The 17694-nt window shown below is 38.8% G+C and overlaps 1 protein-coding gene and 1 long non-coding RNA gene across 2 annotated transcripts in view; one reads left to right on the forward strand and one right to left on the reverse strand.

Annotated features, from left to right (window-relative positions):
- Positions 1-1374: 1374 nt before the first annotated feature.
- Btbd35f11 (BTB domain containing 35, family member 11) lies at positions 1375-3334 on the reverse strand. The gene has a single exon (NM_001085551.1). It carries the CDS (start codon positions 3247-3249, stop codon positions 1753-1755), a length of 1497 nt encoding a protein of 498 aa, NP_001079020.1. The 5' UTR covers positions 3250-3334; the 3' UTR covers positions 1375-1752.
- A 207-nt stretch (positions 3335-3541) lies between these two features.
- Positions 3542-17694, forward strand: part of Gm46694 — a 73313-nt gene continuing 59160 nt past the window's right edge. Inside the window, exons 1-2 of the long non-coding RNA XR_001782872.1 lie at positions 3542-3730; positions 5701-5837. This is a non-coding gene — a long non-coding RNA (predicted gene, 46694). The remainder of the gene's footprint in view (positions 3731-5700; positions 5838-17694) is intronic.

Raw genomic sequence — 17694 nt, forward strand, 5'->3', positions numbered from 1 at the left:
GGCCTGGAGAGTATGGAAGGCTTTGTAATCAGGTGGATCCTAGTACCCTGGTGGCTGTGTGAGTATGAGAGGGTTGGTAAACACTGGAGATGTGGTAAACGTTTCTAGCTTCCTTAGCCTGGAAGGACTGAAAGGCTTTTTCAGTACCTGGCATGCATGGGAGGCCCAGTAATGGTGGGTAACTGGAATATCCATATGAGCCATGGTGTACATGTGAGTACTAGTAGACATAGGTGAAGCCTAGTCAACTTAGGAGGCATCATGAGCACATGAGGCCTAGTAACCAAGAGAAATAAGGTAAAGACCTTGAAAGGACAACTCTCAGCTTCATCTAGAAAATAAAATGAAAACTCAGGATAGCTAAAACGATCCTGAATTAAAAAGGAACAACTGGGGACTCCATTCCCAGTTCAAATTAGACTACAAAGCTATAGTAGTAAAATCATCATGGCATTGGCACAGAACCAGCCACATTGAACAAGGGAACTATTTATGGGACTTTCAAAGTTGGATACAGTGAATTTTGTACCATGCCATGGTTGTGAACCTATGAAGACCAAAGGTTGTTAGGTTATGGCTTAAAAGTGGTGTGTTCCTGTATCATGTTGACAAGAGGAAGAATTGTGACAGCATCTACAATCATGTGAGAGTCCAGGCTCTGGGAATGCCTGTTGGAGGTTATCTTGATTGCATAAAGTGACTTGGGAAGACCTACCTATCCGGGGTGGCACTATTCCTTGACTCTAATCTTGAACTCTACACAACGGAGAAAGTTATTGATGTACTTGCATTAAGGTGATCTCTTTCTACTGTAGGTGTCATGTGACCAGTTTCTTCAACCTCCTGCCGCAGAAGCCTAGAGACTCAAAGTCTGAGATAATTGAAACTGTTGCCCCTAAGGTGATTTCATAAGGTCTTTTTAAAAACATAAAATCACTGCAACAGTAAAAGAAATTAAGGCAGAGAAATTGATCAGTATACTATGATACAGCTCATACCTTGATAGCAAATGATAGGTATCATGAAGGCCTATTTTCCATTTCCTATCTTGTTTATCCCTTTCAAAAATTGGATTCTTGGTATTTACCCTTACATCAATACATAAATATATTACATAAGTATATATAGTTCTATGTAAATATATTGCATATATAATTCCCTTGCTTATCCAGGATAGGGCATGAAATTTAAGTATAAGATAAATGTCTGTATGTGTGCATATATAGTTAGTTAGACATAGTCAGCAGTAAATGTTTTCCGAACACAAACGACATTATTTAGTTATTTGAAAGCCCACACAGAGAGTAATCTCAAATATTCCCTTTTAACCAATGATTTACGTCTTATAATAATGTCATAATGAATGCATTGGTTCACAACAGTTTCAACAATGGCATGATTTTATTTTGTCTCAATTTTAGCTAGGGCCAAATCTACTTAACAAATTGATTGAGATGTTTTACCTTGCAAATATAGTCTCTTATTTCCATTCCAAGCTTGGATCTCGATGGTAAATTTAAATCAGAAGATTAGGTTTATTTGATTTGACAAATACTTTGTTGGAAGTAAAGGTTTTCTTCAGAAATACATGGAAATAAGGTGATGGAGGGAAGCAGTCACTTCTGGTGGTACTAGACTCCAAAGAATATTGAATTTGTTTTTGGTCTTCTTCACTGTAGTCATTACACAGCCTTCATATTAAATGAACCATTCAATACTTGTAAAATGCTTACAGTCTAATAATTGATAAGATTACTTGTTTTCTGCATTTCCTAGGTTTACAAAAAGGAAATTGCAGAATATACACATAGGGAAGGTTAGAACATCACTATCCAATTTCATTACAATTTGCTCCTCCTTATATTCAAAGGTGAGGATTTTATAACCTGTTGTCTTTCTGAAAGTTACTCTTTTGTTGGAATCAAAACACACCAAAGTTATTCTGAATATGACATTTCGGATATGGTTGTGGCAAGCAGAACCATCACACCTCTGACACCGTTGCCTTAAAATTACACACTGCCTGGTAAAGGTCACACGTAAAGGAAAGCCAAGTCGTCCAACTGACCACTTCCAAGTATATCTTCCATCCTTGGGGATCATTGTACCACACCTCATGGTGCATTCTTCAAGTTCTTGTTCATTGATAACTTGTGGTCCAATTACCCCATATTCTTGTGTTCGCAGCAAAGTCAACCACTGTTGTTTGTAAATGGGTGACAACCATGCCATAGGTATTAGTCGATCTTGTTCAAGAATAGTTGTGGAAGTCAAGTCACAGATGATGTGCTGAAATCTCAGCTTTTTAAACACTGGTTGAAATATTAGTCCTTCTTCACTTTCAAGAAAACTGATGTTATCAACATATGCCATGTGGGTGGAAAGCCAGTTGTTTGCGTGTTGTAAAAGCTGTTTCATGGTTCCGTTCCAGCATGGATTAAGATAAAGGAACATCCATATTTTTAGTGTGGTATATACATCAATCTCCTTTTGCATGACTAGTAAGTCAGAAGACAGTGCTAGAAGATACATCAACTTCAAGTCTACTTCCTTGTAAAGTGCCACACTTGGATGTACCATCAAATTGCAAAGAAGCCATTCAAAGCATCTCGTCTTTACAGCTTTTAATCTATAGGTTTCTGCTGCCAAATAATAGGAGCACACAGTGTTCCTGTTGATAGTTTCTTTCATGATTCCTTCACACTGCTGAATTACTCGATCCACCCGAAGCAGGCATGCTGCTGCCAAAACTTGAGGAACTTCCAGAGGTGTTATTGACAAATCCGCATCCGTGTACAAAGCACCAAACACAAAATGCAGAGATCGGGTATCAATATCCTCATTCTTAATGATCAGATTTATAACACCATGGTGTGATTCTCTCCAAGTACCTTTGAGAATGTTAGCAAAGTAGCCTGACTGACATAAAAATACTTTGTGTAAACACCATGTTTTTCCCAGAGCACGGATTTTAATGTCGCTATCATGCCCGTCCAAAAATAAGTTTTGATAAGCATCATTAGATGAGATCTTAACCCTTTTCCAGTAGATGTAGTTGAGAACTTGATGTGGATACATTCCCTGGTTTTGAGGTCCATGAACATTAGAACTTGTTGCCAACTCCTCCAAACTGTTTCTTTTTCGCTTGCGACTGCCAGGAATGTAGCTGGCTCCGGCTATGGCTTCTGGCTGTGGCTCTAACAGACTGGAATCCCTGCATCTCAAGACCCTGCTGACTAAAAGCCCCATTGATGAAAATTCCTAGAACAAGCTCTCGCAGAGGCTTCTTGGTTGAGGCATTGCTGTAGTCTGCCAGTCCTGCCTAGACTTCTCTGTGTTTCTCTACTACAGATTCTGACGTCACAGAGAAGGCAGGGCATTCTTCATTGTCCACATGTGTGTTGCCTGAGCACAGGCCCCGCCTACTGATAGCAACCCCTCCCTCTCCCTCCTCCTTCCCCTTCCTCCCTTGCACATTTGCCCCACCATCCTCCCATCTCCCTTCCTCCCTCCCTTCCATTATTCCTAAATTCCTTCTTCCTTTCCTTTTCCCATTCTGCTCCTCCTTTCCCCTCACCTCTCCCTTCTCCCACTATTTCTAAATGGGCCACACTATTTTGCTGAAGATGACCTCCATCAAACTGGAGAACCTCGTTCACCTAGTTTTTCAACCTTGCCAGCTGAATTTTCTTTTCCTTAAAGAGAACAACCAGGCCAAATTCATCCTGATGTGTGTTTAAGATTGTACATATTCCAACCCTTGACCCTTGACTATGAGCACTCAAATGTCTGTAGTATTTGAGATAATCACTTACTAACTGCTTTTGCCAATATAAACAGTAAACATTGTTATTGCTAATTTTATTGTTAGCCTCTTTTGATTAGGATTAATGAGAAGTATTTCATGCAAGTAGTTGTATGCCTATATCAACAATTTCTGTGTATGCTTTGCATATATATATATATATATATATATATATATATATATATATAAAAGTTCCTTATAAATCTAGTTATTTGTTTAACTTGCATATGTATGCGTGTTTTATGGTTTTGTTTTACTGATTTGCATTTACATATTAACTTTATATGGACTCCTTACTGTTAATAAATTGCAATCTGTAAGAAGCCAAGTCTAATGTTTAAATATTTCTTTTTATTCCTCTGTGCTGGCAATCCATTCCCAGAGCCTGGCCAGCAAAGTCTATGGAGGCAGAGCAAGGTGAACCAATGCAAGACACTCCTCCAAGTGTCTGTGAGGTCATAGTTATATTCTTTCTTAACACCACCTCTCCTCTCACAAGTCTGTCTTAACAAAACATCTTCTAACCTGTATCTCCCTCTGTAAAACATCCTCTCAATTGTGTCTACTTCAGCAAATCATCCTGTCACCCATGTGTTGGCCTCAGCCAAACCTTCTTTCATGTGCATCTTCAGTATCAAAGCATCCTTTCACCAGTGTCTGCCTTAGCAAAACATCATTTAACCTTTCTCTCCCAGAGAATCACCATATAATGTACCCGACTTTCCAAAGAAATCAGAAATCTTAAGTTCATAATAGTTTCAAGGGTAATAAAAAGTCACATTCCTTAATTTGTTTGCTTTTAGTCATGCCTAGATGATATCACAAGAATAATCTGTGAGAAGAATGAAGGTTTCACCACAATAAATGTTACTAGGAAGTATGATCCTGACAGTGTCAGTATCAGTATTGGCTTGCAGTTGCAACATGAGCGTTTTACCCCACTCAAGGGCCACCTCCTTTTGATAGATTATTATATTGATTCTTTTTTTCTCTAATAGATTCCCAGAAATGCTTAAGTTTTGAAAGTGTTTGTCCTCTCATAAGCCCATTACTTGTACAATCACTAATATGAATATTCAACCTATGAGGAAAATTTAAGTAGAGATAGGGTAGAAAAGCTGGTGGGATGAGGGGATAAACAAAGCTAAGGATATACTTGAAAATCCACATGGAAACTTACTGTTTATAATAAAATTGATAAAGTCTCAAAAGACACATATTTAGCTGGTAGATGGCCTGTATGTCTACATAATACTGCTGCTGAAAATCAAGCGAAAAAAAAATCCCAATGCCAGGTATGTTCAGGAAGTTCCCAGAAATCTTGAAAATAATACAGGTTCTTCACACTCTTTCTGTTTGCCTACCATGAATATATGATAAGACCCTGCTACAAAAGACAAACCACATCGTGGTTGTAAAATATAGAGAAATTGAGCTGGCATGTAACTGAAAACTTCCTTCCATCTAGTTAGCTTTCATAGTTCTGGATTGTGCTATTCAGGATGCTGGCAGAGTAATGGCATCAACAGAGTTACCCAGATATGAACCTTATGATGTACAATACCAATCTGCCAAGAAAGATGTGTCCAGCTACACAATAGTGACATCACTGTTATAGGGATAGCCAGTGTATCTGTGATTAGATTTGAGGCCAGTTCCACAGGAGGATAGAAAATGCCTTTGGCCCTAGGGGAGAATTTATTACTGTTGTTTATGTAAAGTCTCAAGGTGTCAAGCTCCCTTCTAAGTATCTATGTTTATATCTAGGGGAAATTCTACTTCAAGATTCATTCAGAGAAGCCCTTTTCGCAATAAACTACAGTGAGGAATAATATGCATAACTGCTCAAAGCACGATAATAAGAGATGGCTGAATGGTATTACTATCTTGTTTAGGCATGAACCCTCATGGATCCTCAGAGGAAAAAAAAAGGAGCAGAAAATATATAAAAACTGGACCATAAAGAGGAGGGCTATGGAATCTGTTTTCTTCACTACAGGACCACCAGTGCAGTCACGACTTCCCAACACCTGTGAGTATATGTAAAGTCTACCCATGACTAAAACCTCCTCACAGTAAATAATGGGCCAGGGCAGGACTCTTTCAACTTTTCCCTCCTTTGGTGAAATATTGGTGGGTTCTGAGGGAGAGAGAATCGTTATCTTCCATACATCCAGTGATCCAGATCCAGTGTCCTGCATCTGGCCTCCAAGAAAGAGTTTTGAGCTCATGGTCATACTGATAAACCTAGTTAAACTCTAGGATTCTCAAACACAAACAAACAAAACCAATGTCTGAAACAGAACTAGGGGGATTAAAAGGTTTGTAGAAGTGGGCAGGAGTCTAGATAGGTTAGGGAGATTATAGAAATCTGAATATTATTTATACATGTACAGAATGTCAATGTCACACTTCATGATGGAATTAAATGTTGTTTCGTGGTTGCCACAGGATTCCATTACCCAAGAAGGAAGGCTAAACAAAAGCCTAAGGGCAGCAGAACTGCTTATTGACAATAGTGATGACCTGGATGCTTATAGCTCTTGTCTGCTGAGGAAGAGAACACATCAGTGGCCATCTCTTGCTGGAAGTCTAAGGCAACATAGCACAGCTTCTCTCTGATATTAGGCATGATTTCCCTCCCAGCTTTTTGGTGAACTATAGCCACATGTGGTCATGAACTTCATGTAGTAGTCTGTCAGGTACAGGCCAGCTAGGTCCAGACACGGGATGGCACAAGGAGAGCAGAGATATGCACATTATCTCATAGATGTGCACATTCTGTGTGACCCCATCTCTGGGCTCCATCAAAATCGCAGTGGTATGACCAGAGGCCTAGAGGAACAGCACAGACTGGATGGCTACTTACATGGTTGTGGTTTTATAAGTCTCAAAAAATGATGTGGGTCATCTTTTCACAGTTGGCCTTAGGGCTCTAGGGGGAATGGTGAGCAGCACAGTGTTCCTTTGGAGGACCACATGCAGTTTGTTGTAGAATGTTTGGTGCCAGATCTTCTCCATATTGAACCAGTTCGTGACAATGTCATGACCAATGTGGGTACTTCAGGATCAGGATGCCTCTCTTGCAATGGGCCTCAGTACCCACAAAGGTGTCCTTCTGTCTCTTACCCACCGTGATGCCCTGGTGCCTAGGGCAACCCCATAATGGAGGGGTAGATGGCCCTGGAGCATCATAACCAGCAAACCAGGCATTTGCCAGACCAGAACCATTGTTGACAAGGAAGGCAGTTAAATCATCATCCAGGGACAACTGGTGGTCAGTGTGAACCTTTAAGAGAGGAGCTGCTAGAAACCTGTGCTAGTGGGAGGAAACAGACTAGACAGTCTTTATCCATGTTCTCTTTAGGGGAATCTAGGTTGTTTCTGGTTTCTGGCTCTTGTGAACAGAGCAGCAGTGAGCACAGTTGAGGAAATATCTCTTGGGTAGGATGAAGTATCCTTTGGCTATGTGCCCAAGAGTGGCAAACCTCAATTTTGGGTAGATCTTTTCCCATTTTCCAGCGAAACTATCACACAGACTTTCATGGTACCTGTGTAAGTTTCACTCCCACCATTGATGAATGTGCCCCTTACTGTATCCCCAGGATGAGCTGTCCCTTGCGTTGTTGATCTTAGCCATACTGACAGGTGTAAAATGAAATCTCAAAGTAGTTCTCATTTGCATTTCCCAGATGGCAAAGGATGTTGAACATTTCTTTAAGTGTTTCTCAACTATTTGAGTTTCCTCATTGGAGAATTCTATTTAGATCAACATCAAATTTTTAAGATGGATGAATTGTTTTTCTTGACATCTTCAGTTCTTTATATAGTTTGCATATTAGTCCTCTATCAGATGTGGAGTTGGTGAAAATATTTTCCAATTCTGTAAGCTGCCTTCTTGATGGAGCGATAGTGTCCTTTGCTTTACACAAGCCCTTTTGTTTCATGAGGTACCATTTATTAGTTTTTTTTTTTTAAGTCTCACTTCCTGGCCTAAAGGTGTTCTGCTTAGAAAGTCTTCCGTGCCAATGAGTTCAATGCTATTCACCACTTTCTCTTCTATCACACCAGTGTCTCTGGTTTTATGTTTAGGTCTTTGATTTTCTTGTGGGTTTCTTTTTTGGGGTGCAGGATGCTAAGTGGATCTATTTGCATTCCTGTGACCAGCACCATTTGCCAAAGTTGTCCTTTTTGCAGTGTGTATTTCTGACTTCTTTATCAAAAAGAAGGTGCCCATAATTGTAACGATTTCTCTATGTCTACAATTATGTTTCATGTTCAATAAATCTGTCTGGTTTTGTGTCAATATAATTTTGCTTTTATTATTCTAGATTCAAAAACAGAATCCATATGTCTTCAGCATACAAGAAATACTTCCTCTGTATTATAACTTGAAAGCAGGGATAGGGATACTTCCAGCAGTTCTTTTGTTGTTTGGGATTGTTTTAGCTCTATTGAAATTTTGGTGCTTCCATTTGATGATGCGATTTGTCCTTCCATCATCTGTGAAAATTTTGTGTTGGAATTTTGATGGGAATTACACTGAATCTGTAGATTGCTTTGGCGGGATAGTAATATTTAGTTTGCTATTTTTATTAATCCATGAATATAGCAGATCTTATCATATTCTGATATCTTCTTCAATTTCACTCTCACTGTCTTGAAAATGTTATCAACACATGTGGTATATATAAAGAATAATTGTCTAATTCTTTTGATATTTCCAATTTGTTGGAGTCCAGGTTTTTCAAATATATTCTTATGGTTATCTGGATTTTCTCAGTGTCTGTTCGATTTATTTCATTTGGATGTACTCTTTGACTGTTAGTTATTTTGGATAAAGATTTGTTGATATTACTGATTTTCTAAATAAACTCTTAGTTTCATTGATTCTTTCTGTTGTGCTCTTTCTTAAACATAATTGATTTCAAACCTGATTTGATTATGTCTACCTTCTAATCTTTTCTTTGCTTTTTAACAAAATTTTTATTTGATATTTTTTCATTTATATTTCAAATGCTATCCAGAAAGTCCCTTATACCCTTCCTCTGTCCTGCTCTCCAACGCACCCACTCCAACTTCCTGGCCCTAGCATTCCCCTGTACTGGGGCATATAATCTTTGCAAGACCAATGACCTCTCCTCCCAATGATGGCCTACTAGGCCATCTTCTGCTACATATGCAGTTAGAGACACAAGCTCAGGGGGTACTGGTTATTTCATATTGTGGTTCCTCCAATAGGGTTACAGACCCCTTCAGCTCCTTGGGTACTTTCTCTATCTCCTCCACTAAGGGCCCTGTGTTCCATCTAGTAGATGACTCTAAGCATCCACTTCTATATTTGCCAGGTACTGACATAACCTCACCTATATCAGGGTCATGTCAGCAAAATCTTGCTGGCATACGCAAATAGTGTCTGTGTTTGGTAGCTGATTATGGTATAGATCCTCAGGTGGGGCAGACTCTGATGGTCCTTCCTTCCATGTCAGCTCCAAACTTTATCTCTCTAACACTTTCCATGGGTATTTTGTTCCCCATTCTAAAGAGTGGCAAAGTATCCATACTTTGGTCTTCCTTCATCTTGAGTTTCATGTGTTTTGCAAATTATATATTGGGTATTCTAAGTTTCTGGGCTAATAAGAACTTATCAGTGAGTGCATATCATGTGAGTTCTTTTGTGATTGGGTTCTCTCACTCACGGTGTTATCCTCCAGATCCATCCATTTGCCTAAGCATTTTATAAATTCATTGTTCTTAATAGCTGTGTACTACTCCAGTGTGTAAATGTATCACATTTTCTGTATCCATTCCTCTGTGGAGGGACATCTGGGTTCTTTCCAGCTTCTGGCTATTACAAATAACGTTTCTATGAATATAGTGGAGCATGTGTTCTTATTGCCACTTGGAACATCTTCTGGGTATGTTCCCAGGAGAGGTATTGCTGGATCTTCTGATAGAACTATGCCCAATTGTCTGCGGAACTGCCACACTGATTTCCAGAGTGGTTGCACAAGTTTTCAGAAATGGAGGAGTGTTCCTCTTTCTCCACATCCTCGCCAGCATCTGCTATCAACTGAATTTTTGATCTTAGCCATTCTGATTTGTGTGAGGTTGAATCTCAGGGTTGTTTTGATTTGCATTTCCCTGATGATTAAGGATGTTGTACTTTTTTCAGGTGATTCTCAGTGATTTGGTATTCTTCCGTTGAGAATTCGTTGTTTAGGTATGTGCCACATTTTTTACTGGGGTTATTTGATTCCTCTGGAGTTCCACTGCTTGAGTTCCTTGTATATATTGGATATGAGACCCTATCCCAGATTTAGGATTGGTAAAGATGCTTTCCCAATCTGTTAGAGGCCTTTTTGTCTTCTTGGTAGTATATTTTTTTCTTATAGAAGCTTTGAAATTTTATGAGGTCCCATTTGGGGATTCTCGATTTTTTTCTTTTCTTCTTTTTTTTTTTGGATATTTTCTTCATTTACATTTCAAATGCTATCCCAAAAGTTCCCTATACCCACTCCCGCCCTGCTCTCCTACACACTCACTCCCACTTCTTGGCCCTGGCTTTCCCCTGTACTAGAGCATATAAAGTTTGCTAAATCAAATGTCCTCTCTTCCCAATTATGGCCAACTAGGCCATATTCTGCTACATATACAGCTAGAGACAGGAGTTCTGGGGGTACTGATTAGTTCATATTGTTGTTCTACCTATAGGCTTGCAGACCCCTTCAGCTCTTGGGTATGTTCTCTAGTTCCTATATTGGGGGCCCTGTGTTCCATCCTATAGATGACTGTGAGCATCCACTTCTGTATTTGCCAGGCACTGGCAAAGCCTCACAGGACACAGCTATATCAGAGTCCTTTCAGCAAAATCTTGCTGGCATATACAATAGTGTCTTCATTTGGTGGCTGATTATGGGATGGACCCCCAGGTGGGGCAGTCTCTGGATGGTCAATCCTTTCATCTTAGCTCTAAACGTTGTCTCTGCAATTCCTTCAATGGATACTTTACTCTCTATTCTAGGGAGGAATGAAATATCCATGAATTGTTCTTCCTTCTTGATTTTCTTCTGTTTTGGAAGTTGTATCTTGGTTATTCTAGGTTTCTGGGATAATATCCACTTACCAGTGAGTGCATGTAAAGTAACTTCTTTTGTGATTGGGTTGCCTCACTGAGGATGATATCCTCCAGATACATCCAGTTGCCCAAGAATTTCATAAATTCATTGTTTTTAATAGCTGAGAGGTACTCCATTGTGTAAATGTACCACATTTTCTGTATCTATTCCTATGTTGAGGTACATCTGGGTTCTTTCCAGGTTCTGGCTATTATAAATAGGGCTGCTTTGAACATAGTGGAGCATGTGTCCTTATTACTAGTTGGAACTTCTTCTGGGTATATGCCCAGGAGTGGTATTGCTGGATTTACTAGTAGTACTATGTCCAGTTTTCTGAGAAACTGCCAGACTGATTTTCAGAGTGGTTGTACAAGCTTTCAATCCCACCAGCAATGGAGGAGTCTTCCTCTTTCTCACATCCTCGCCAGCATGGTCTGGCACCTGAATTTTTTATCTTAGCCATTATGATTGGTGTGTGGTGGAATCTCAGGTTTGTTTTGATTTGCATTTCCCTGATGATTAAGGATGTTGAATATTTTTTCTTCAAGTGTTTCTTAGCCCTTTGGTATTACTTGGTTGATGATTCTTTGTTAAGCTTTGTACCCCATTTTTTAATGAGCTTATTTGAATTTCTGGAGTTCAACTTCTTGATCTCTTTGTATATATTGGATATTAGTCCCCTATCAGATTTAAGATTGGTAAAAATCTTTTCCCAATCTGTTAGTTGCCTTTTTTTGTCTTATTGACAGTATCTTTTGCCCTACAGAAGCTTTGCAATTTTATGAGTTCCCATTTGTCGATTCTTGATCTTAGAGCACAGGCCATTGCTCTTCTGTTTAGGAAAATTTCTCCTGTGCCCATGCCTTCTAGGGGTTTCTCCCACATTTTCCTCTATAAATTTCAGTGTCTCTGGCTTTATGTGGAGTTCCTTGATCCTCTTAGTCTTGAGCTTTGTACAAAGAGATAAGAATGGATCAATTTGCATTCTTCTACATGATAACTGCCAGTTAAGCCAACACCATCTCTTGAAAATGCTGTCTTTTTCCGTTGGATGGTTTTAGCTATGTTGCTAAAGATCAAGAGATCATATGTGTGTGGGTTCATTTCTCGGTCTTCAATTCTACTCCATTGATCTGCCAGTCTGTCGCTGTACCAGTACCATGTGGTTTTTACCACAATTACTCTGTAGTACAGCTTGATGTCAGGCAGGGTGATTACCCCAGAAGTTCTTTTATTTTTGAGGAGAGATTTTGCTATCCTAGGTTTTTTGTTATTCCAGATGAATTTGCAAATTGCCCTTTGTATCTCAGTGAAAAGTTGAGTTGGAATTTTGATGGGGATTGCATTGAATCTGTAGATTGCTTTTGCCAAGATAGCCATTTTTACTATAATAATCCTGCCAATCCATGAGCATAAGAGATCTTTCCATCTTCTGAGATCTTCAATTTCTTTCTTCAGAGGCTTGAAGTTCTTGTCATACAGATCTTTCACTTTCTTAGTTAGAGTCGCGCCAAGGTATTTTATATTATTTGTGACTATTGTGAAGGGTGTTGTTCCCTAATTTCTATATCAGCCAGTTTATCCTTTGTGTACAGAAAGGCTACTGATTCCCCTGAGTTAAATTTATATCCAGCTACTACACTGAAACTGTTTATTAGGTTTAGGCGTTCTCTGGTGGATTTTTTTTATGGTCACTTATATATACTATCATATCATCAGCAAATGTTGATATTTTGACTTCTTCCTTTCCAATTTGTATTCCCCTGATCAACATTTGCTGTCAGATTGCTCTGGCTAGGACTTCAAGTACTATAATGACTATGTAGGAAGAAAGTGGGCAGCTTTGTCTAGTCCCTGATTTTAGTGAGATTGCTTCAAGTTTCTCTCCATTTAGATTGATGTTGGTTACTGGTTTGCTGTATATTGCTTTTATTATGTTTAGGCATGGGCCTTGAATTCTTGATCATTCCAACACTTTTATTATGAATTGGGTGTTGGATTTTGTCAAACACTTTCTCAGCATCTAATGAGATGATCATGTGGTTTTTGTCTTTGAGTTTGTTTATATAGTGGATATCCCTGCATCCTTGGGATGAAGCCTACTTGATCTTGATGGATGAACGTTTTAACATGTTCTTGATTCAGTTTGTTAGGATTTTGTTGATTAGATTTGCATCAATATTCATTCATAAGGGAAATTGTTCTGAAGTCTCTTTCTTTGTTTATGTGGTTTAGGTATAGAGTAATTGTGGCTTCATAGAATGAATCGGTCAGAGTACTTTCCGTCCCTATTTTATGAAATAATTTGAGGGGAATTAGAATTAGGTCTTCTTTGAAGGTCTGATAGAACTATGCACTAAATCCATCTGGTCCTGGGCTTTTTAGGTTGGGAGATTATTAATGACTGATTCTATATCTTTAGGGGAAATGGGACTGTTTAGATCATTAATCAGATCATGATTTATCTTTGGTATCTTTTAACTGTCTAGGAAATCGTCCATTTCATCTAGGTTTTCCAGTTTTTTTTGTTTTTTTTTTTGAGTATAGGCTTTTGTAGTAGGATCTAATGATATTTTGGATTTCCTCAGGGTCTGTTGTTATGTCTCATTTTTTCATTTCTGTTTTTGTTCGTTATGATACTGTCCCTGTGCCTTCTAGTTAGCCTGGCTAAGGGTTTATCTATCTTGTTGATTTTCTCAAAGAACGAGCTCCTGGTTTGGTTGATTCTTTGTATAGTTCTTTTTTGTTTCCACTTGGTTGATTTCAGCCAAGAGTTTGATTATTTCCTGCCTTCTACTCCTCTTGGTTGAATTTGATTCCTTTTGTTCTAGAGCTTTCAGGTGTGCTGTCAAGCTGCTAATATATTTTTTCTCTAGTTTCTTTCTGGAGGCATTCAGAGCTATTAGTTTCCCTGTTAGGAATGCTTTCATTGTTTTCCATAGTTTTTGGTGTGTTGTGGCTACATTTTCATTAAACTCTAAAAAGCCTTTAATCTCTTTCTTTATTTCTTCTTTGACCAAGTTATCATTGAGTAGAGTGTTCTTCAGCTTCCATGGGAATGTTGACTTTCTATTAGTTATGTTGTTATTGAAGATCAGCCTTAGTCCTTGGTGATCAGATAGGATATATGGGATCATTTCATTATGTTTTTTTTTTTTAACTTGAGGCCGGTTTTGTGACCAATTATATGGTCACTTTTGGAGATTGTACCATGAGGTGTTGAGAAGAAGGAATATCCTTTTGTTTTACGATAAAATGTTCTGTAGATATCTGCTAAATCCATTTGTTTCATAACTTCTGTTAGTTTCAATGTGTCTCTGTTTACAGGTTTTGTCTAATGATGAGAGTGGGGTGTTTAAGTCTCCCACTATTATTGTGTGAGGTGCAATGTGTGCTTTGAGCTTTACTAAAATTTCCTTAATGAATGTGGATATCCTTGCATTTGGAGTATAGATATTCAGAATTGAGAATTCATCTTGGAAGATTTTACCTTTGATGAGTATGAAGTGCCTATCCTTGTCTTTTTTGATAAATTTGGGATGGAAGCCGATTTTATCCGATATTAGAATGACTACTCCAACTTGTTTCTTCATAACATTTGCTTGGAAAATTGTTTTCCAACCTTTTACTCTAAGGGAGTGTCTGTCTTTTTCCCTGAAGTGAGTTTCCTGTATCCAGAAAAATGTTGGGTCCTATTACATAGCCAGTCTGTTAGTCTGTCTTTTTATTAGGAGAATTGAGTCTGTTGATATTGAGAGATATTAAGGAAAAGCAATTATGGCTTCTTGTTATTTTTGATGTTACATTTGGGGTTCTGTTCTTGCGGCTGTCTTCTTTTAGTTTTGTTGAAGGATTACTTTCTTGCTTTTTCTTTTTTTTTTTTTTTGTTTTTTTTTTGTATTTTTTTCCATTTTTTATTAGGTATTTAGCTCATTTACATTTCCTTTTTTCCATTTTTTATTAGGTATTTAGCCCATTTACATTTCCAATGCTATACCAAAAGTCCCCCATACCCACCCACCCCCAATCCCCTACCCACCCACTCCCCCTTTTTGGCCCTGGCGTTCCCCTGTACTGGGGCATATAAAGTTTGCGTGTCCAGTGGGCCTCTCTTTCCAGTGATGGCCGACTAGGCCATCTTTTGATACATATGCAGCTAGATTCAAGAGCTCCGGGGTACTGGTTAGTTCATAATGTTGTTCTGCCTATAGGGTTGCAGATCCCTTTAGCTCCTTGGCTACTTTCTCTAGCTCCTCCATTGGGAGCCCTGTGATCCATCCATTAGCTGACTGTGAGCATCCACTTCTGTGTTTGCTAGGCCCCGGCATAGTCTCACAAGAGACAGCTACATCTGGGTCCTTTCGATAAAATCTTGCTGGTGTATGCAATGGTGTCAGCGTTTGGATGCTGATTATGGGGTGGATCCCTGGATATGGAAGTCTCTACATGGACCATCCTTTCATCTCAGCTCCAAACTTTGTCTCTGTAACTCCTTCCAAGAGTGTTTTGTTCCTACTTCTAAGGAGGGGCATAGTGTCCACACTTCAGTCTTCATTTTTCTTGAGTTTCATGTGTTTAGCAAATTGTATCTTATATCTTGGGTATCCTAGGTTTTGGGCTAATATCCACTTATCAGTGAGTACATATTGTGTGAGTTCCTTTGTGAATGTGTTACCTCACTCAGGATGATGCCCTCCAGGTCCATCCATTTGGCTAGGAATTTCATAAATTCATTCTTTTTAATAGCTGAGTAGTACTCCATTGTGTAGATGTACCACATTTTCCTTATCCATTCCTCTGTTGAGGGACATCTGGGTTCTTTACAGCTTCTGGCTATTATAAATAAGGCTGCTATGAACATAGTGGAGCATTTGTCCTTCTTACCAGTTGGGGCATCTTCTGGATATATGCCCAGGAGAGGTATTGCTGGATCCTCCGGTAGTACTATGTCCAATTTTCTGAGGAACCGCCAGACTGATTTCCAGAGTGGTTGTACAAGCCTGCAATCCCACCAACAATGGAGGAGTGTTCCTCTTTCTCCACATCCACGCCAGCATCTGCTGTCACCTGAATTTTTGATCTTAGCCATTCTGACTGGTGTGAGTTGGATCTCAGGGTTGTTTTGATTTGCATTTCCCTGATGATTAAGGATGTTGAACATTTTTTCAGGTGCTTCTCTGCCATTTTTTATGCCTCAGGTGAGAATTCTTTGTTCAGTTCTGAGCCCCATTTTTTAATGGGATTATTTGATTTTCTGAAGTCCACCTTCTTGAGTTCTATATATGTTGGATATTAGTCCCCTATCTAATTTAGGATAGGTAAAGATCCTTTCCACTCTGTTGGTGGTCCTTTTGTCTTATTGACGGTGTCTTTTGCCTTGCAGAAACTTTGTAGTTTCATTAGGTCCCATTTGTCAAGTCTCAATCTTACAGCACAAGCCATTGCTGTTCTGTTCAGGAATTTTTCCCCTGTGCCCATACCTTCAAGGCTTTTCCCCACTTTCTCCTCTATAAGTTTCAGTGTCTCTGGTTTTATGTGAAGTTCCTTGATCCACTTAGATTTGACCTTAGTACAAGGAGATAAGTAAGGATCGATTCGCATTCTTCTACATGATAACAACCAGTTGTGCCAGCACCAATTGTTGAAAATGCTGTCTTTCTTCCACTGGATGGTTTTAGCTCCCTTGTTGAAGATCAAGTGACCATAGGTGTGTGGGTTCATTTCTGGGTCTTCAATTCTATTCCATTGGTCTACTGGTCTGTCTCTATACCAGTACCATGCAGTTTTTATCAAAATTGCTCTGTAGTAAAGCTTTAGGTCACGCATGGTGATTCCACCAGAGGTTCTTTTACCCTTGAGAAGACTTTTTGCTATCCTAGGTTTTTTGTTATTCCAGATAAATTTGCAAATTGCTCCTTTTAATTCGTTGAAGAATTGAGTTGGAATTTTGATGGGGATTGCAATGAATCTGTAGATTGCTTTTGGCAAGATAGCCATTTTTACAATGTTGATCCTGCCAATCCATGAGCATGGGAGATCTTTCCATCTTCTGAGATCTTCTTTAATTTCTTTCTTCAGAGATTTGAAGTTTTTATCATATAGATCTTTCACTTCCTTAGTTAGAGTCACGCCAAGATATTTTATATTATTTGTGTCTATTGAGAAGGGTGTTGTTTCCCTAATTTCTTTCTCAGCCTGTTTATTCTTTGTATAGAGAAAGGCCATTGACTTGTTTGAGTTTATTTTATATCCAGCTACTTCACCGAAGCTGTTTATCAGGTTTAGGAGTTCTCTGGTAGAATTTTTAGGGTCACTTATATATACTATCATATCATCTGCAAAAAGTGATATTTTGACTTCCTCTTTTCCAATTTGTATCCCCTTGATCTCCTTTTGTTGTCGAATTGCTTTGGCTAATGCTTCAAGTACTATTTTGAAAAGGTAGGGAGAAAGTGGGCAGCCTTGTCTAGTCCCTGATTTTAGTGGGATTGCTTCCAGCTTCTCTCCATTTACTTTGATGTTGGCTACTGGTTTGCTGTAGATTGCTTTTATCATGTTTAGGTATGGGCCTTGAATTCCTGATCTTTCCAACACTTTTATCATGAATGGGTGTTGGATCTTGTCGAATGCTTTTTCTGCATCTAACGAGATGATCATGTGGTTTTTGTCTTTGAGTTTGTTTATATAATGGATTACATTGATCGATTTTCGTATATTAAACCATCCCTGCATCCCTGGAATAAAACCTACTTGGTCAGGATGGATGATTGC

Source organism: Mus musculus, chromosome X (genome assembly GCF_000001635.26).
Source record: "Mus musculus strain C57BL/6J chromosome X, GRCm38.p6 C57BL/6J".
Classification (NCBI taxonomy): Eukaryota; Metazoa; Chordata; class Mammalia; order Rodentia; family Muridae; genus Mus; species Mus musculus.

Coding starts and splice junctions, on each gene's coding strand:
- Btbd35f11 (NM_001085551.1), bottom strand. CDS start 3,249: ATGGGGCTTTTAGTCAGCAGGGTCTTGAGATGCAGGGATTCCAGTCTG.